This window comes from Lacerta agilis, chromosome 4 (assembly GCF_009819535.1).
Source record: "Lacerta agilis isolate rLacAgi1 chromosome 4, rLacAgi1.pri, whole genome shotgun sequence".
NCBI classification, from domain to species: Eukaryota; Metazoa; Chordata; class Lepidosauria; order Squamata; family Lacertidae; genus Lacerta; species Lacerta agilis.
The window spans coordinates 50,996,212-51,017,102 of NC_046315.1; the positions used below are offsets into that span (position 1 = coordinate 50,996,212).

The 20,891-nt window shown below is 40.7% G+C and overlaps 1 protein-coding gene across 2 annotated transcripts in view; it reads right to left on the reverse strand.

Annotated features, from left to right (window-relative positions):
* RUNX1 (RUNX family transcription factor 1) overlaps positions 1–20,891 on the reverse strand; it is a 173,880-nt gene that overhangs the window by 49,404 nt on the left and 103,585 nt on the right. For both annotated transcript variants that reach the window (XM_033146987.1, XM_033146986.1), the window contains exon 4: positions 3,233–3,337. In XM_033146987.1, coding sequence (XP_033002878.1) covers positions 3,233–3,337 — 105 coding nt within the window. The remainder of the gene's footprint in view (positions 1–3,232; positions 3,338–20,891) is intronic.

The window sequence follows — 20,891 nt, forward strand, 5'->3', positions numbered from 1 at the left end:
TGCCAAAAAGACAGCTGAGCTAATCTGCTAGCACGATGGGCCCAGAAGGGATATAATTTTACTGTGTTTCTTGGACCATCTCTCCTAATAAATCTGTACCTGGTACAGAATGCATAAGAGCTCCTAGAATATATAGGTAGAAACATGCCTATTCTCTCTCTCTCTCTCTCTCTCTCTCTCTCTCTCTCTCTCTCTCACACACACACACACGCACACACACACACACACAGTTGTAGCAGCAGCAGCAGTAGTAGTATTAACAAGATGGATCCATACTAAGTTAATCATGCTTCATTCCAATTAAAATCAATAGAACAAGTTGTCACGATTTTAGTGGAACTGAAGTGTGAATAACATTGTCTGGATCCAATCCAATAATTACAAGGTACTTTGAAAATGTAGAGCCACTCTTTGAGCCCCTCCTGCTCATTTGGAGACCCTCATTTTTAGACCCATTATTAATTTCACTCCTATGACATTCCTGTATTTTTTTAGGAAATGTCTTCAAGTGGTAGTACTAAAGGGTTTATCACAGAAGAAGGGGGGGTGCACATGAAAGCCACCAGGAAGTGTGCATTTCCAGGCAACAAGAAGAAAAGCAGGTGTTTGTTTTGTCAATGCTGTATAAGCACTGCTAGGCCCAATTCATCACGAGCTGAACGTAAGATCCAATGCTATGGATAGCCTTCTGCAAGCAGGATAGCTGTTGCTGAGGAAACTCCAAGAGGTGGTACAAGCATGCTGGTCAGACTGGAGCAGAGCAGCTCTGGAAAAGTGAAGGGATGCTGCTATTCCTAACCCTCTTCCTTTCATCAAGGAGCTCACAACAGGTACCCAGTGATGCACAGGATGTGCCTGTAGCACAACCTGTGCAGCTGATGGGTCACCCATCACTTGCCCAGTAATTATACTGTTGCTGCAAACTGAGTTTGATGAGGGCAGGTGGGAGTTGTCTCCACAAGGGCATGCTTATATGCTCCATGACTGGAAAGAAGGGAGGAAATTGTTTTTAAAGGGTGGGGTAATATTACTGATTGGGGGAGAGATATGTAGCTAAGTATTCATAAGCCATTCATAATCATTCCATCTGCTTTGCCAAAAGACCAGCTCGATCAGGTGCCTCCTGAACTGTGCCAGCTGTTTTACCTAAGTTTTATTCTCTCTCTTCCCCCCCCTTCATTCCCTGCCTCTTTTCCTGTGTGTGTGTGTGTGTTTTAAGATTGTAATCCTATGGACAGGGACTGTCTGGTTTTAATTGACTGTATGCAAGCAGCGCTGGGCGGGTTTTTTTTGCTGAGGAGCAATGTACAAATGCTCTAAAGAAATGTAAAAATAATAAGTGACGTTGTAAGCATGAACCCATGACACTATTTACAAACACACACATATGTATCTAGCAGGGTTGGGGCAGGGTACTGCATGTTTAAGGCAGCTGAATATCATGGCATTTTGCTTGGAAAATACAATGTTGCACTATGAGACTTGATTTTAAAAACATCCTCTAGATCCCATATACAGTTGTGTAGTCCAAATGCAGACAAACACTTAGATGGAAACTGCATGAAAAGAAAGAGGAAATTTTCATCAGACTGAAGCTAGCAAGATGAACTAGTAAAAACGAAACCAATGAGGAGCATTATATACCAAGTCTTCATAGGTCTCTTAAAGTCGGTGCCACTGCTCTACCAGTATTAGTGATTGCCACGATTTCACACAAAGGGTTGTTTTTTTAAGTGTACAGAATTGATTTGGAACTCAATCCTAACTTGCAATGCTCTCCCTCCCATGGGCGCTTGTTTCTATGCTCTTCCCGTTTTGACTTCTGCAAGAGCCACACTGCCTCTGCCAAATGTGTGTGCGCGTGTGGCGGGGTGGGGAATAAGAAGAAACCACAAACCTCAGCATACAAGAGGATATTTCAATACAAATATGAGCGTTCTACAGTAAAGTTAATTATTGCCTTGGGCAATGAGAAGGGAACGTATTGCATAAGTTCAGCAATGAGGTGGCTTTGGGGTGGGGGATTTCCCCTCCTGCACACACTGTGCTCATGTGAGTATTTTGAATTTACCATATACTGTTTGCTCATTCTTAATTGTTAAAAATGAAAAAAAAAATGGCAATCACTTGACTGAAGATCTGCGCCTCAGCGGAATAAATTCCATCTGCCTGCTTGAAGTGTTGCCTTCAAGAATTACTGTTTTCTTAAGCTGCAAACCGGCAAGAGATACAATAAGCTGCACACAAGAGCAACTGGTTGCCGTTTTTCTGCCCGCCCCCCCTTTACCTCTGCCAGCTTTGAGGGGAAGGGGTGGGGGGGTCTGAACAGGGCTATTTTGTTTCTAAAATTAAAATTCCTAAATTCCAAAGTGAGCAAGAAATGCTGGAGAATATGCATGGTGTGTTTGAAATCCCACATCCTTTGTCAATTTCTGCATCTACTATCCCTGTTCATTCTCTTCAACAAGGCATTTCAACTGTCTCTTGCCAAATCAATAGCCATGCAAAACAGATCCCTAGGGGAGCCCCCCTCCCCCGCAGTGAAAGTCTGGTTTAAAACAGTGTAACTTCCTAGCTAACTGATTTCCTCAAACCATATAGCTAGAGATCTAAAATGTGGCCAGTCAGATGTAACAGTGCAGTTTTTACACATGTTCACTTGGAAATAAGACCCCATTGAGTTCCATCTCCCAATTAACTGTGTCTATCAGGGGCAGGGAACTTTTTGCAGCCTGAGGGCCACATTTCCTTTGGGGAATCTTCTGGAGGTCACATGCCAGTGAGGGATGGCAGGGCCAGAGGCAAAATGGGCGGGGCAACAAACGAAAATTTTGCTTTTGTACAGTTGGCTGCACCTCCAGGAAACAAAAGGCATTTTCAGTGTTAGAAGGCATATTCTAGCCAGGCAGAAACACTCAAGGGGAGTGTGAAGCAAGGCCAGTGAAAGGAACAGCCTGGGGAGAGGAGCTCAGGCTGGGGAGGGGATTTAGTGTGGGAAGTCCCAAGAGCCTGAGATAAAGGCTTGAAGGGCTGCTGCTGGCCCAAGGCCCCAACCCAGATACACAGGATTATAGCCTTAGCAAATTTTATTGCAAGATCAGATTCAAAGTTTATTAAATAGAGTGGTGTGTGTGTGTGTGTGTGTGTGTGTGTGTGTGTGTGTGTGTGTATGTGTGTGTTCATTCTATTTCTGTGTCTTTAGGTTAGGACTTTATGTTATCTGAATACTTACTTCTTGGTTCTCGAGGCCCGTCCACTGTGATCTTGATGGCTCTGTGGTATGTGGCTACTTGTGGAGGATTTGTGAAGACAGTGATAGTCAAAGTGAAGCTCTTCCCTGAAACAGAAAAGGACATTTACTTTTACAACCTGATTCATATTAGTCACCCTTGAGCTACAAAAACATTGAAAACTATTTGAAGTATCGGTGAACATATTCTGTTTAACTTAACTGACACGAAAGCTTGAAAGAACATTCAAATCAGCAGGTGGGGGTAGGACCGATTGATTTTTTAAAAATAAATAAATAAATAAAATACTGTAAATAATGTGTTTCATTAAAAAGTTTGGGCAAGTTCAAAAATAAAATAAAATGCTACTGAACAGCAGGTGCCTCAGTTTCTTACAACAAATCTGTTTTGCGCTTTTTTGTAGTTTTCTCCAGCAAGTCAGGTTCCTATGAATTGCAATGTTGAAAGAAAATGTTCCATTAAAAAAAATATCTAGATAAAAAGTGTTATTTAAAATAATACAGGTTGGGATCCAATTGTTGCCCTTGTGCTTCTGGTAAGAAGGCCTTTTGATCCAGCAAATACCTCCATTAAGAAGAAAGCAGGGGAGGCAATGTTTGCCAGCTTGCACTTCCTCATACTGTCTTCCACCCTGTTCCATGCAGACAATTTTCTAGGATTTTGGGTGCTACGGGATCAAAACCAGGATAGCAATGGGATTCCATCGACAGAAAACTGATCTGTGGTTACGATTTGTGGTTACAATATGGCAGAGCAAACCATGGAAGACCCTATTTCATGTTTACAGAAGACTACCTATTAACCACAAACTAAATAAACCACAAGACCACAAAGGCACACACCTATATGTGTCACTTGTTGCTTACTGATAATTCTATTTGATGGACTTGTTTTGAAGTTTCTTTAATTCACTGCTTATATACTGCTACATTGTTAGCTGATTTGATGACAGCTATTCACACATTGTGTATGAATGGAGTCCTAGCACGGTATGCACTGAATCCAGATGTAGTCATACGAACAGTAGATCCACTGAACTCAATGGAGGTCTGTCATGCCTAATTTAAGTCTCAATCATTTCAACTGGTCTACCCTATGAAGCGGGTGTAGTAATAGTAGTAAGTCCTTCAAGCCTAAAATTCAGATGGGAGTCTCTGGAGTCAATGGAAGGCTGCAAAGTGACTAAGATCAACCTCTGCTCCAACAGTTGAGGAAGGGGGTGGTGAGGGAAGGAAAGTATCTCCATCACTGCTGTTGAAATGGTGGAAATAGTTTGCTCTTTGTTCATTTCGATTTTTCAGAGATAAAGACCTAATTTAAGACCAATTTACTAAAAACTTCCTTTGGCTTGATGCCTGGGGCAAACTGAATAAGGTTCTATGTTAGTATATTTAATCCTGTACCTGGCAAGTCTGGCAAGTCTATTCTTATTGTCTCACCGCATAAGTTACCATTTATGTAACATTTGTAAAGCCAAAGACCACAGCCCAGGCCACAGCAGCATGCCCAGAATTTCCATCAAAATGATAAGTGCACACTGCACTGTGAACAAAAGTGCTTTATGAGATTTAGCTCATTTCTCCTTGTGGCAATAATGCGACAGAGGTCTGCAGTGTCGTTTCCCTTTTACAAATGGTAGCAAGCAGTAGTCACCTTTGTGCTTACGGAAAAACAATTCACTGTGACAAATTGCAGCTGGGTGTGGGGCGGGGCTGATGAGGTCTGCATTCCCTCAGGGCAAATTTGTCAAGGGGGCAAATGCCAGCAATAGCTGAAATATTCTGGATTAACTAATTCTGGATAAAGACCACCCTGCTTTGGTCTTCAACATGGCTACCTCAGACTTAGAATTCCTAGTCCCTATGCAGGTCTTGTGCACCTAGCAACCCCATACGGTTTGATGAGATTACACACACAATCATATATATATCCAGAATAGCTACCGAAAGTAAGCAAGTGAAAGCAATTTATTGGAGCAGGAGCCTACCATTTTGTTATTGAACACCTTGTGAAGGGAGGGAGAGTTATTTTCCTCAAATCATAGAAGTGGGGCATTTACATTTATTTATTTTTTAAAAAATTTAATTAAATAAAATGCCACCTTTCCCGAGAGTGGGAAAATGAACACTTTTAAAAGCCGTGAGAAATATGGAAGGAACAAACAGAACAGAAGGAAGTTTGAGGGGCTGGAAGAGTGAAGCAGCTTCAGGAGGGATCAGGGGAGGCAGAGTGTGGCCCCTGGGCCAACAGGCTACCCACCTGTGAATTACAGTGTGTACATTTGTTTATTTCATATCTTTATAGACTGCTTATTACCAAAACATATAAGTGGTATACAAATGCTCTCTCTCTCTCTCTCTCTCTCTCTCTCTCTCTCTCTCTTGTAGCAGGCTTAGCCATTTTCTCAACAAGGTTTATTCAGCTGCCTACACATCCATTTAACCACATGGATTCCCTTGAAAAATTCTGTGACATATACTTTACCCCTACAGAGCTACAATTCCAAAGACCCTTAACCAACTACAATTCCCAGGAATCAAGTGCTTTAAAACACAGATTATGCCAAACTGGCACCCTTGCACAAAATACTGTGCGAAACACAAAAGGGGCAGGAGAGCATTAGACCTCACACAGAGCTGTGAGGTGAATGAACATTAATGTAAACAAGCAGAATAGCTTCCTGGAGTGAGGCATTTGTAACAATTCTGTTACAAAATGTAGCCAGATGTCTGTTCCCCTACTGAGTGCCAGATTAGATGTGATGTTTGTCCTGATATGCTTGATTTTTAAATCAAGGAAGCCGTTTTAACTTTTTGCACCCATTACAGTCATGATCAGAATGGCCTCTCTGGGGCTGCAATTTTCAAAATCTCCCAATGGCACCAATCGAAGCTTTCCTCCTATTGTGAATTTAAGGAGGGATGATTCTGATCTACCACATACACTGGCTATTAAAACCCCCCACAAAAACCCCCAAACATGCCACATTCTTTTTATTTATTGAAATTCAGATACGCTGCGTGATTATATTATTTATCAAACCTTCCCTGCTTCTAGCAATGCACATTGCCACTGTTATACTTCTACCAATTTAAATGTTGCAACATCATCTCCGGCTGGTGCAGGAAAGACATTCTCTCACTTGACGACATCAGATGCTAGCCTACACTGTCCTGTGTCTAGACTATGATGCAAACTCATCGTGACATTGTTGGTGGCAGTTTGAGCGTGTAAACTCCCTATGCTGGAACCTGTTTCATCTGCAATGTGGAATTATGCTGGAATGCGTCTCCTTATTGGCTGGATGTTGCCATTACTTACTCAGTTTAACCTGAGTCTAAGATGAGTGAAGACCTCCAGGCCTCCAGGTTAATTTCTGGAGCAAGGAGGAACGTCTCTTTGCAAACTCCCTTGGCTACCACTGAACAGAGTCTAATCCATTCACCCTCCTCCTGAAGTCTGCAGCCTGAGCACTGGCAATCTGGAATGCAGGTGTGACAACTCCTTGAGCTACATAAAAACATAGAATCATGCAATTGTAGAGTTGGAAGGGATCCCGTCCAAATCTTTTTCTTTTGTTTTAAAAATTATTTACTTAATTTGTGTGTTGAGCCCCACAAAAGTCTCAAAGCAACTAATTGCAGTAATGAAAAAAGAAGTATGATACATTAAAAATAATAATTTTTGGAAGCAATGCATTAAAAATTATTTATTATTCCATTTATATTCTACCTTTTCTCCCATGAGCTAAAGGGGGTGTACATTGTTTTCCACCTCCCCGTGTTATCCTCACAACAACCCTGCAAAGCAGGCTACATGGAGAAGCTGTGACTGGTCCAGTGAACTCCCCACAGCTGAGTGGGGAATGGTACCCTGACCTCCATGGACCCAGGTCCTAGTCCAATATGCCAGCCACTACACCACGCAAAAACTCACTAAACCATCCACAAACAAAAATCAAACACTAGACGCTTTCATTCAACCACAAGATGAACCAAGACCCAAATACCTGGGAGAATAAAAATATCAGTGATGGTGCCATTGATTAAAGAACCATAAGAAGGGAGCAAGAACTGCTCATCAACAGCACCTGGACAGCAGGCTAAGCAGGCACAGAGGTCGCCTAGTAATTATTTCAATATTCATATTTCATAGATAAAGATAAAAATTAGCACATACAAATGTCCTCCATGGTCTTCTTTTTGGGGGTGGGAGGGATGGGGGAAATGCATTTTCTCTCTTTATGTAATGAACAAGCAGCAACTTTGCATCTCCCTCCTCCACTCTCTTCTCTGATGCCAAGTATAATGAATGACATGGAGTAGGGGCTTCTGCTCCCTGCCTCCCTTTCATTGGTTTGTGCTGGTGGGCAAAAGGAAACTCAGTTTATGGTGATGATGTCACACCATGTTTTTGTATTAACAGGTGTTGCCAGCCAGGAACAAGAGAGAGGAGTTAGAAAATCAGGGTTAGTGTTTTGAATATCCTCGGTAATATCTCATTCTGGCCCAAGTTTTCCCATTACATTAAGGAAAGATAAGAGATATCTGGAAGCAGAACAGGAGAGAGAGAAAATTCCTTTATCCTGGTGATCCAGCCTTCACTGTGACTGCCAACCTATTAATGATACGAAAGAACAGCTACTTGGATAAAGAATGGGGAAGTGTACTACGATATAACATTGCATCCTGTAGCGAGGAACACCCACAAGGTTGCAGAATTTATAGACCAGCAGAGGGAGAGAGAAGAAAAACAGGCAAACCACTTCCCTTCATATTCATTATCCTCCTTTTCTCCGACCCCATTGCAATACAAGATACACTTTTCAAACTTTGAATCCAGTGTTCAAATAGTATGCTGCTGGTTTTTACCAACACCAAAACACTCAGTCTTAATGCACACAGGGCCAACCCCTTGCCCTCTTCAGTCAGGCCTTTATGAAGGCTCCATTGTCTGGTAAAATTATGAATGATCTGTGTCTCATCTGACTCAGTCTCTGCAATCATCATTAGTTAGTCTGCAACTTTGCTGCAGGCTCCCACCCTTCCATGTACTTTTTGTTCCCTGCAGCATTACATATTTGCAGTCTGTTCCTCCACATTTCTCTAGCCATACACCCACCAGTTCTCCAGCTATGAAGTAAATGTCTTTGCTGATTGTGTAATTCCTGTTTTGCATGCTCAGTTTTATAGCTTCTTAAGACATCTGTCTTATCTATATTAATCCTCTGTATTGGAAAATGATTTTTTTTTAAAGCAAGACTTGATAATTTAGGTAGACTGTTGCTTCAAGAATGAAATGTCTAGACTAGAGATGCGAAACCTATGACCCTTCAAGTATTCCCTGGCTCTAACTCCCATCAAGCCCTAGCCAACTTGGCCAATGGCCAAGGGATGATAGGAGTTGTAGTCTAGCAACATATGGATAGCCACAGGTTCTCCACTTCTGCTCTACGTAGTTGAAGCAATTAGAGTATCACTACAAAATAGTCCCCAAAATTTAATTTTGAATGTTAAAAAAAATAAAAAATTGGAAGAAGCAATGGCAAGACTAATTCTTGCTTATGTGAGTATTTTTGTTGGAAAGAAGAAAACCTTCCATGTGCCTGAGAATGTATCATATCTACAATATTAAAGAGTTTACATGTTTCTTTCATATTGTGGTTAACACAATAGCCCTTACCTCATTTAATGTGGCCTATTTAAACCATTGTTAGGTAATAATCTGAAGAAGTATGCAATTATCTATGCTAAAAATTGATGACAGTTTTGTTTTGTCTGCTTTGCAGTTATTCTGTGACCAGTGTGGAATGTGCACTCAGTCTACAGACCCAGGATACGACTTTTTCATGATTAAAGTGCATGCTTTAAATTTAAAAAACACATTTTTCATTTGGTAACTTTCTCATTAGTGTGTGTTTCGGGTACAGTTTCATTTCTTTACCAGGGCTGTTTCACTTCTCAGAATCACCATACCAGCTGGGTGATACTATCCTCCTTGATCACTGCTCCAAAAGACCCTAAAGCTGCTCTCTCTCTCCCCCCCCTCTCTTGCCAGTCATTCACAGAATGTAGGTAGCAGCAACTTCTATAGGGAAGCTTCCCTGATCATTTAAGGAACTTGGTAAGTCATGAACTTTTAAAATACTGCTGTGTCAACATATATGTAGTTTTTTATTTCATGCTATTCATGGATAAAATAAATAAATAGGTAGCACAGTAAAAACACAGCTTGGTATATCCTGTGAGTGGTGTGCATGCTGGTTTACTGAACTGTGACAACAGAAGATGTAAGATCTGTGTGCACTGTAAATTTAAAGTGACTTTCAAGATCAACACCTTCCCATTCTTTTACTGAAGTCTTATTCACCTGACCATACTTCCTCATAATTATCGTTAATGCAACTCATCCCCAGAGACTCAGATCCTGAAAATAGAGGGTGGCAAAGTCTGGGAACTAGAGTAGTGCCTGGCAGAGCAGGGGACCTGGTGGAACAGGTGTTTAGGTGAGTGATGTTGTAGGAAGGGGAGCAGAAGCCGGAAACTGGCTAGGGAAGATCTTGACTGTGCCTGGGTACCTCCTGATGGAGCGTTATGGAAAAGGGGTTCCTGAACAGAGCAAAAGTCAAACAGGGGCAGGACAGTGGCAAGGGGAAGCTTATCTACTTGATACTCTCACCCAACATGGAAATGTACGGTACTTATTCCCCTGGAGGCCCTAAGAAGAAGGCAAAAGCCTGCAACTTCAGGCTAAACCCTAGGGCAATCTCAGCTCCTGCTTTCAAGAGTGAGACAGGTCCTGCAAAGTAGGAAGGTGACTCTTCCTAGATTTGCATGCTAGAAATGCAACAGGAAGCACAGTGCAAGTGAGACTCTGCTTCTTGGTTGCCACTGAAAGGACCATGTGTGGTTTTCCACATCATGATTTTCCACATCATGATAAACTGTGGTCCTCTTTTCTTTGTAGGATTTCTGCTTTCCACAGAGAAGAATATTATGAGCATGTCTCCATTTCTTCCTAACTCTGGCCCTTAGAGGAAAAGAAGCCTTCCATCATTGAATGTTTTCTCAGGTTTCCTTACATGAAAGGAAGCTCAGTGTAGCTGTAGGTTTTTTTTAAGAGCTTCTGCTTGTTCTCTTCTCCATCCACAATTAATATGACCAAGGTCTGTAGTCCAGAATCATGGTGGAGAGGTGGAATTCATAAAGCCTACATTGAAGCATTAACTATCACTCTAGTAGATGGCACCACCGCTTACAATGCAATACTAAACATGATAAGATATATGGCTACTTTTACCTAACTTTAGATATCTAGGGTTGGTGAAAGACATAAACGATAATAAATAAATAAAAGGACGTTCCACCTGCAGAGACCCTTGTGTGCTGTGCAAAGGCATGTGTATGGCAAATATGAGAGAAGGTTAGGAAGGATGGTCAAAACCAGAAGAGAGGGGGGAAAGACTGCCAACTTTAATAAACAACATCCCATATAAAACAATTATTTTAGGAATAGCGTCTCTGGCTAAAAGCCTCGTGCTTTTAAGGATTAGTTGATGCTTTTAAATAAAACCAGCTCTTAATGGAGAAGCAGAGCAGCCTCTGACTACAAGTGGAGCTGCTTCTATAATACAGTGATAATAAAATTCTTATAAGCATGGGTGGAGACACTAATTACAGCACAGGAGGAATGTAATGCTGTTGGGTGCCCTACTACATCTCAAGAGAACAATAGCCATACAAAAGGATTATGCAGCTTTATTGTTACTGTGTAATGCCTACTGTGAAAATATTATTGAAGGGTGGAAGGCATGAGAATGATTCAGACATATTTTCATGATATTAATGTCTGACAAGAAGATGGAAAGATTAACTTACAGAGGAGTTACTATTTCCATGCAGAGAGTGCTAGTACCACTTTAACTTCCTTTTTTCCAGCCAGACACTGGATTTTGCATCAAGAGGCCTGTTCACTCCTCCAGAACTTAAAATGATTTTCAAGTCTCCAGCCATTTATACTGTGTTTATCCTTTCAGATGAGAACTAGCTAGACAGTTAATAGTTTTCATTCGAAATATATTCTCCAGAAAGTGAACTTTGAATACCTGTTTTCTTTGTTTTGAAGTATCTATGAAGAAGAAGATGCTCTGAGAAGATGTATCTTTTCTAACTGCAAAAGGTCCATTTTTAAAAAAGTGAATCTGTTGTGCTAGGGTGATGGTAACAGAGGTGGATTTAGTAGGGGAATGTGACTGGTTCGGTCGCACTGGGCACAGAGCCTGGGGGGCACAATTGTTATTTAGAATGGAGTGTGAGAGGCTGGGGGCACTGCATTTTAGCATCACACCCTGCTGAAATTTGAGACCCCAAAGTTTGCCACTGATGGTCATAAATCTCCTTTAATTGTACAAACCTAAATTTGTGCATTGCGGGCCCTTTCTGCCTCTGGAACTTTGGGATCTTGTGGCCTGCTCTGGCTGTGGATCCTATGGCCAGTTGCTGAGACTGTCGCTCAAAGTATGTCAAAAACAACGTTGGAGACACCTATCACTATGGGTTTCATAGTCATGGAGCAAACGATGAAGACAATACATAAAAATCCAAAGAGAAATATAGCTGTGTTTCACATTACAAGTATGAAATAACTCTCCCACTTGAACATAACATTCTTGAACACAATTTTATTTTCCTTAAAATGAGCAAAATGTTAATGAGACGTTGATATATATTAAAGTACTTCATCAGCAGATAGCTGCTGTTGCTTAATTACATTGTTCTCCTTCTCTTCCTTAAAACAACAACTGTTCGGCTGATTGCAAATGAACCCAGGTCTTTGCAAAGAAGTACAAGATGCTTAACTAAAAGGATGTATGCTTTCCTACCCTATCAAAATACAAATTCTTCTTTTTTTAAAAAATAAATAAATCATAATGGCCCTATTTTTAACTGCAGGTCAGCATTTGTTTTCCCCAGGCAGATTGGCACTAGAAGATGACTTCACCAGAATGTGGATCAAAACTCAAATCAAAAGGAGCTGGCAGCCAGCATTGCTCAAGCTGAATATGTCAGCTACTGAGTCAGTGAGGTAACCTGGGCTGCCATAAACAGAGCCTGCTAAGCTGAGCTACGCGTCTGTGATAACATAAAATACAAAAACAGCTGCAAGATAGCGCACCGACTCATCCTCATAAGCCTCAGTGAAAACAAAATGTGCAAGTACCGCTCAGCACAACCAAAAACAAGGAGATTTATTGTTATTAGAATTAGGGCAGTGGCTCAACATTTGGCGCAATATTTGTTTACCACTCTCATATGCCCAGAGACAGGAAGCTCCAAAGAAGAAGAAGAAACTTTCCCAAAACCGTTTCATGATTAAGATTTGCACAGTTGCAGCCAGCAGTTCTGAAGACTAAGGTCGCAAAATGTGCCTTATTAAGAGAATTCACGTGGTAGGAACACTGAAATAAATCTTGAGCATGATTTGTAGCTATAACCCTTTTATTTACATTTTAGAGGAAAATGGTTGCACGCACCCACAATAGCTCTGACATACTGGAGCGCCGAAGGAAAAAATAATTATATAGATGCTGACACTTGAACGCTGTACAGCCTTTTAAATAATATCATACAATCACATGCACAAAAATTAAAAAATACCTGTTTAAAGAGGTTCTAATGCATTCAAAGAAAGGAGTTATGGTCAGAGCACTGCTTATATTATTGCATTTTTGTAAAATGCCATAAAGAAATCTAATCCTCTCCCATTATTTTTCTCCTTGCTGATGCTTTTTAGTTGAAGGTTCATCTTTGTGGATCAAATTTAAATAACAGAATGCTTGTGAGCTGGCAAGAGGCACACAAACCACATCATGTTTTCAATTCAAAAATTCTAATTGAAATGTATCATATAGCCCCTTAGACAATCGGCAATTCATACAAAAAAAATGTTGGCATTACATTCAAGTTGTCTTTTTATGCCAGATATGTTTGCACTGTTTTATAAATATATCTTCCCCCACTCCCCTACAAGAGTTAGCACAGAGAAAAAGACCATCCATCCGTCTGACTGTGCCATTAATTGTTTTTTTTAATCTGGTCATTCTCCAAGGCTGCAATCCTCCACTACCCACCTACGTGGCAGCAAGTACCATTGAACCCAGTGGGTTTACTTCCCAATAGACACGTGCAGGAGTATGCTGTCACAGTAGGTGGCTGAACTGAACAACAGGGTGGCAAGTTAGAAGGAGCGGCAACAAAAGTAATTTTGAGCTCTTTTTTTGTGTCACAAATCTTACGCAGTTACTAAAGGCAAAGGAGCCGTGCCAGAAAATGGATGGTCAGTCTCATTGCTTTTAGATGTTCAGTGTCTCTTGGTGTTGGCTGCTCAACTGCCAATGTTTTGCCTCCCATTTTATCCTTTAAAGGCACTCACAGATCTGACCAGCTCTTCTCTTACTTTGCAGCAAAAAGTGGTTGCCGGTACACCTAGACAGGTTTTTATCATACTTTCCTGTTTCTAGATTTGCGAATGAAAACGCTTTGAGAATCAAAGTAATACTGTGACGAGCTGGTTACTTGAGGCATCCCTAAAGGAATTACTACCACAAATTAGCAGACAATCTGAATGCAACACTACAGAGTTAATTCAAGTTGCCCATTGTCATCCTGGTCCCAACTGCTTAGTATTTAAGACCACCTTAGATACTCTAGAACCCAAAAGCTTATGCCATGACAAAAACTGGTTAGCAACTCAGAATGTTTTGTTCATTCTGCTGCAACAGACTAACATAGCTAGTCTCCGAAAATAGATAAGGGAAAGTTCAGGTGCAATTGCTTCCCTTCAGTGACAATAAAATTACAGCATTGGGTTTTCCTTTGTTTTTTGTTTTGAATGCCCTCCCTTTTGAAATATGTCAGGCTCCTACTATTGTAGACTTTTGGCTATTGCTGAAAACCTTCTCCTTCACTTGGGCTTCTACAGCTTAGCACTGTTGTTAATTTGTCCACAACCAGCATTTTGACTGTGTCTGAAATCTGTTTTGTTGTGCTTTTATGGCTGTTCTATTGTTTGTATTATTTATTTATTATATTTAGAAATCACTCATCCTTCAAAGGAGCTCAGAGCAATATATATATATATATAAGCACAGTAAAAGACAACAACACTAAAACCATATATTAACTAATTTAAAAAGCACTGATTCACATACTGCTGCTAGTAAATCCCCCATTATCAAACTATAGAAGTCTGGATAAATAAAAATGTCTTCAAATGGCATATGAATACCAACAATGAGGGTGGACAAATGTACGTCTAGGGAGATCGTTCCAGATTTCAAGGTCTCTCCACAGAGAAGGTCTTTTTCTATAGGTCTTCCTGCTCTGCTGAATCCTGAAGGGGTTGGATTGTTTTTATCCTCCTCTGCCAGCTTGGGAATTTTGATGTTGAGTGGTATAAAGGTTTTGCAAAATGAATAAATCAACATTTGTGGAACTCCCTCCCTTCAAACTATCAAGAAAAGCAAAGGCCAGTCAGCAGTAAAAATGCAACTCTAGGTGATTTCTAATGGCTTGGATCTTAAAATGGTAAAGGTAAAGGACCCCTGAATGGTTAAGGCGATTATGGGATTGCAGCACTCATCTCACTTTTCAGGCTGAGAAAACTGGTGTTTGTCCACAGATAGCTTTCTGGGTCATGTGGCCAGCATGACTAAATCACTACTGGCGCACGGAGGACCATGACAAGAGCCAGAGCACATAGAAATGCCGTTTACCTTCCCACCGCAGCAGTACGTACTTATCTGCTTGCACTGGTATGCTTTCGAACTGCTAGGTGGGCAAAAGCTGGAACAGAGCAATGGGAGGTCACTCCATTGCACGGATTCGAACTGCTGACCTTCCAATCAGCAATCCCAAGACGCTCAGTGGTTTAGACCACCACACCACCTGCATCCCTTTATCTTAAGATGAGTTACCTTGAAGTGAAAAAGTTCCACATCCCCCCTGGTTATGAGGCCCCCTAAAAAGCACCCCACTCTACAAAATGTGAGAAGGGAAGGAAAAATCATCCTAAACTTGAGTGGAGGTCTGCCCAGTTTGGGGCAATTCTCCTCTCCCATAGCAGCCAATTGGGCACTTCCTCCCCACATGTAATGATGATCTTCCTAGAGCATGTTAAGAAATTGTTCAGAAGGGTCCCAGTACCTCCTTGCCCCCCCCTTCCATCTTCTTAATGAACAGAGGTGTCTACAGGTGATGGGGACGGGGACTTTTCTTCTGTGAATTTTCTCAATTTAACATCATAAGGTTTAAACCAGGCTTCCTCAACCACGGCCCTCCAGATGCTTTGAGACTACAATTCCCATCATCCCTGACCACTGGTCCTGCTAGCTAGGGATCATGGGAGTTGTAAGCCAAAAACATCTGGGGGGGCCGAGGTTGAGGAACCCTGATTTAAACCATTGTGTTTAGTACTCGTGCCTTTAGCGAGACAGGGCATGTTTTTGTAACATTTTAAGAGGTTTATTGGTCTCTCAGGTCCTAGTCTGATACTCTGACCACTACACTATACTGGCCCAATTATTTTAAAATGCTCTGAGGTGGGATATAAAATAAAACATGAGAACGGGCTTCTCTGCAGTGGCTCCCCATCTGTGGAATGCTCTCTCCAGGGAAATTCTCCTGTCACCTTCACTATACACCTTAAGGTGCCAGGCAAAAACGTTCCTTTTCAACCAGGCCTTTGCCTGACTCAATTTACATCCTATACCCTGTTTAAAAATGCTGGCTCTTTGGGGGGTTTTTAATTGGGTTGCTGGTTTTGTTTGGATTTTATGTATTTTGTATTTTATGTGATCCACCCTGAGACCTTTGGGTATAGGGCAGTATAGAAATTAAATAAATAACAATAACAATAATAAACAACCCTAGCTGCTTTCATAGTTTGCTAATGTATCCCAGTGCTGCAGCCTTTTATTATAGTAGCCTTTTGAAATGATTTTTTTTTCTTGAGGGATTCTAAAATCAGATGTGTTTTCATTGTCCTATGAAAGTGCTAGTGATTTTTGTGATCATTAGAACTCACTCTGTTAATGTTTCCATGCTTACAAAGTCAATTTATGCCCATATAAATAAACTGACAATTTAAAAAATATTTTTACAATTTAGCTTAAATTGGGAAATGGAACGTAGCACTTCCATCTTTTACGCCCAATTCACCCACTAGAAAAAACCAGCATGTTACAATCTTGTTCATGTAAAACAGAAAAGGTTGTGGGGGAACCCATGTTGTAGCTGGAATGCACTTCCTGACATGAACGCCAAGGTCATTTTAATCTGAACATGCCATAAACACAATCAGAAATCTCACAACAGCATCTATACAGGGCTATCCTTTGAGGCTCCTCCAAATCTTCAGGATGAGGTGCTTCTGTCCGGACGCCAAGATTGGGGGGAGGGGGCTGATGTGCCATAGCCCTCCCTAAATGGTAATCTTGGAGGGGTCATCCCAATTTGATGGATACCATAGGATGATCCTTAACCTTGGTTAGCCCTGCCAAATTATCAACCAGCAGGGAGGCTAGTTGATACAGGGATACATACCCAATGCCTGTGTGCCAAAACCCACTGGCATCTGTAATCAATAAAGTTGTGGCCTGTTTAATCCCCAAAATTGTTGTACTGTGTTCAATGCAACTTCACAATGCCTTGCCACACCACCCGTGGTTTCACTGCACCTGATCCCACAAACCCCAGACTACTATCTGGCAAAGAACACAGTTCAGCTGTGGACCATAACCTCAACGCAGAAACAGTCACATATGGAAAGGGATTTGTCCTTTATGCTGTGGGTAGTAGGTATGTATCCAATGCATCCAATCCATGTGGGGGAGAAGCTTTTACATATGAGTAACTGATTTCGGAGGTGGCACCTTATTATCAATCTTCTTAGGTTGTATAAAGTATTGTATACTTTGCTAGTGCTGTAAAAACAACCCAACATCAATCAAACTAGTTTCTTTCATGGTGCTACAACATTTTTTTAAAGTGATATATTTTGTTTTGAACGTACTGGAATGCAGAAAGAGAAAAACTAAGATTAAAAGCCTAAGCAAATTTTTGCCAGCATGACACCAGGAAAAGCAACCAGATTCTGGAAATAGACCAAGATGTTTTGGAAATAAACAGATTGTGGAAATTTTACATTCCACTTCAGCCAAATCTTGAGTAACAACCAACAAGCTCTGGTCATGTGCCCATCTAGAACCATGGTTATGCATGTTTTACTCAAGCGCACTTATATAAAGTCGTTCCATGGAACTAGTGGTACAGACTTTTCCTCCACTCCATTTGACAGAATGGGAAACCCTACACAGCAACCTTTTTTCTTGCAAAATAATTGGCAGCGTTCTGTAATTTGCAAATCTATTTTTAATATAAATGGATACAGATGTGTTTCTACAAAGTGCTTATTTATTACATGCCTTTCTCTCATTAACTCCAAAATGGCATCTATCCACTTCCTTTCCCACTATGCTTTCAGGGAGAAACAAAATAAAGGACTAGAGACTGGTCATGGCCTCATTTGCTCCTGGTGAAATTAAGAGGAATAGCCAACAGCATGGCCAGTCCCATCCTTAAGCAGAGTGAGGCAATTGCCTCAGGTGGCAGATACTGCGGGTAGCACTGGCATCTCCCTTGGCAATTCCCCTCTGTTGGATAATCAGAGCCTGCTGCCCTCAGGGCACAGGAGGATGCTATCCCATTGCTAGTGCTGAAGTCAAGTAAACTTCGGTACATGGAATGAGTGAGGTGGGGGCAGGACAGTATCTTGCTTTTTGCCTCAAGCAGCGAAATGTTTTGAGCTGGCCCTTATGTGAAGACATATAAAACACACACATATGCAAAGAGTTGTATCCAGTGGTGGCTTTGTGTTAGCAGGTGTGCTTCTGCTTGTACAAGGCAGAGAACCATATTTTTAGTAATTCCTCTACCTAGTGCACCCCTCTCCATGCCCCTGCCAGGTTCTCCTGAGTTATTTCCAGCACTATACTGGAATATAGTGCAAGTTTACTGCTCATTTCCATGTTACTCACTTCCAGAAAGAAATCAATTTGCAAATGATATGGAAATATGTGCAAACCTTGAAATCAATGGCACCTCCTTCCAGGTGTTCTGGGACTCTGGTGCCAGTAGCGTAGGCTAGAAAGGCAGGTTTTATCAGTAATGGGCTGGCACAAGGCAAAATTTGCTAATTCCTAAGCAGAAGTGTTTTGTATTGGAAGTCAAGCCAAAACTGTCAAATACAATTCTATTTGTTTATAAGGATCTATTCTCATCTTTTGAGCTTAGTATGAGGAGAATAAAGTCACATTTAAAATACAGAATGATGAATGGAATACTGCACAGCAACAGCTAATATTTCCAAAACATGTGGTGGGCATCCAGATCCAGAACATTACACCTATAATCCTGTATCCAGTTTTGACTTTAGTGAGTCTAAGCTTCCATAACATTAGGGGGCAATCCTGTACGCAGTATGTTAAAATTCAGGCTAATGGAGTGAAGTAGAGTTCTGTAGACAAAAAAGCACATTGGACAAGAAATAACAGGAGGTTTTTTATTTTTATTTTTATCATTATTTATACCCCGCCCATCTGGCTGGATTTCCCCAGCCACTATGAGTTGATTATTGATTGAAATAATGAGGTTGAGTTGATTGAAATAATGGGTATTTTACTATGTTTAGCAATAGCAGTAAAAACCAACTGCTTCAAAACTGCAAGTGAAATAATTAAAATGTAGTGTTAGATATGACTGAATACGTGCAATAGACATTGTGTTCTTTGTTTTTATAATTTATAAACAGTTTCTAAGAGGCGTGCATTAGGGATACAGCATGAAATCAGTTAAAATTCCCTCTGTCTCTCAAGTCCCTCAAGTAAATGAAATGTGTATGTATATAAAGAGGTTCCTCAAACTGACAGTGAGAAATATAGTAATGAGTAAAAAGGCTGACCCAGCAATTAGTCTATTTCCCATTTTCCTGGTCTTATTCAAGTGTCACCGAAGTCTACAGACTTATTCAGAGCAGGTGGGTGCAGGTCCAATTGTTACGGTGGTTGGGTATTGTGATTTACCCTCTCATGCAGAATATTAGACTACCAATAATTCCGCAAGACAGTGAAAAATAGGTACGAAGTTGCATTGTCATTTCATTGCTTCAAACTGTTCTGGACAGCTACACGTACAGCTCAGCCAAAGCAACTTACTGTTTCCCATTAACATTTTTGGCAGTAAAAAAAATTCCTCCTTTGCTGATGGGGAGGGATGTTTGATTATTCTTGTAAATTGCCCTCAGTTGCCTCAATGGCATCACCATGCAGCAAAATCTGACTGGGTACCTAGCACTGTGACATTATCACATTCACTATTCAGGATCCCTGACTGAGTGGTATCACCAATGTAATCCTGGAGGAGAAAGAATCAACAGCCAAGAGAAATAAAACTGCTGACCACAACTGAACAATAGGGAATAGTCACACTGCCTAAGTATTTTACAGATGAAATTTCCCCTTGTTCTTGCCTCAAATCAAAAGCAGAGAATATATGATGCAGCCCTAGTTCTACACCAGTTATTTTCGTTAATTTCAGTTACAAACCATATGCACATACCTAATTTTCAGTCATCCTTTGCATCCTGTTTTGCATATTGTTTATTCACATTACAGTACCATACTGCTTCCGAGAGCTAGCTTCATGCACAGAGAAACATCACACAGCTCTAACAGAAGTTCATTTCCCTGTCTGCATTTCATGACCTTTGACGCAAACTGCCTTAGTCCTCACACTTTAAGCCAATGCAATAAAAGAATGCCAGAAACCAGTGCAAATAGCCACACCTTTAGGAAACAGTTCAGGGTTGTATGAATAAACAAAAGCATATATTAGTCACTCATTCAAAATTGGTATTGCCCATAGGAACCAAAACTTCAGACCTGAATAGTTAGCATGCAACCTGCCAAAGATTATCACTTCCTTAAACTTATTCTGACAAATGCAGTCAATCTTTATTTGCATATCAACTCCTGTACATAAGTGATCAGTGTTACAAGTGACTGAGTAGAATCAGTAAAATAAACGGCATATAATTTTCCTCTGAACAGCTTCTGCCCCTTCCTTCACTTTCTCATTCTGACCTTAGGAACTGCATAGACTCTGATTTCTGGCTCTATGCACGGTGCCAACTACCAAAGTGCAGGCCTGTTTTTATTAGCTTCTCAAACACTTCACCAGCTTTACGTTTAAATCTTCAAAATGTTTTCTAAACACTCTGAATCATAATGAGAATTCCATTTACTGAAAAGGTGCAGCCTTCCATATAACAACTGAACATGTTTAATGACTGATCCTTTTATACATTACAGCATCACTCATGTTTTCAGTAAATGGATATAATTTTCTCTGCTTTACCCTATTATTATCATTCGTTAGCATCACCAAGCTACAATTCCAACTGCAGGTATTTCTCCCCCAGCAATTATCTTCTTCACAGAAGCAACTCAGGCAGGTTTAGAAACCATGTAGTTTTGCATATTAGGCTAAAAAGCAGCAAGCACATTTCAGAAAAGAAAATTGAAGC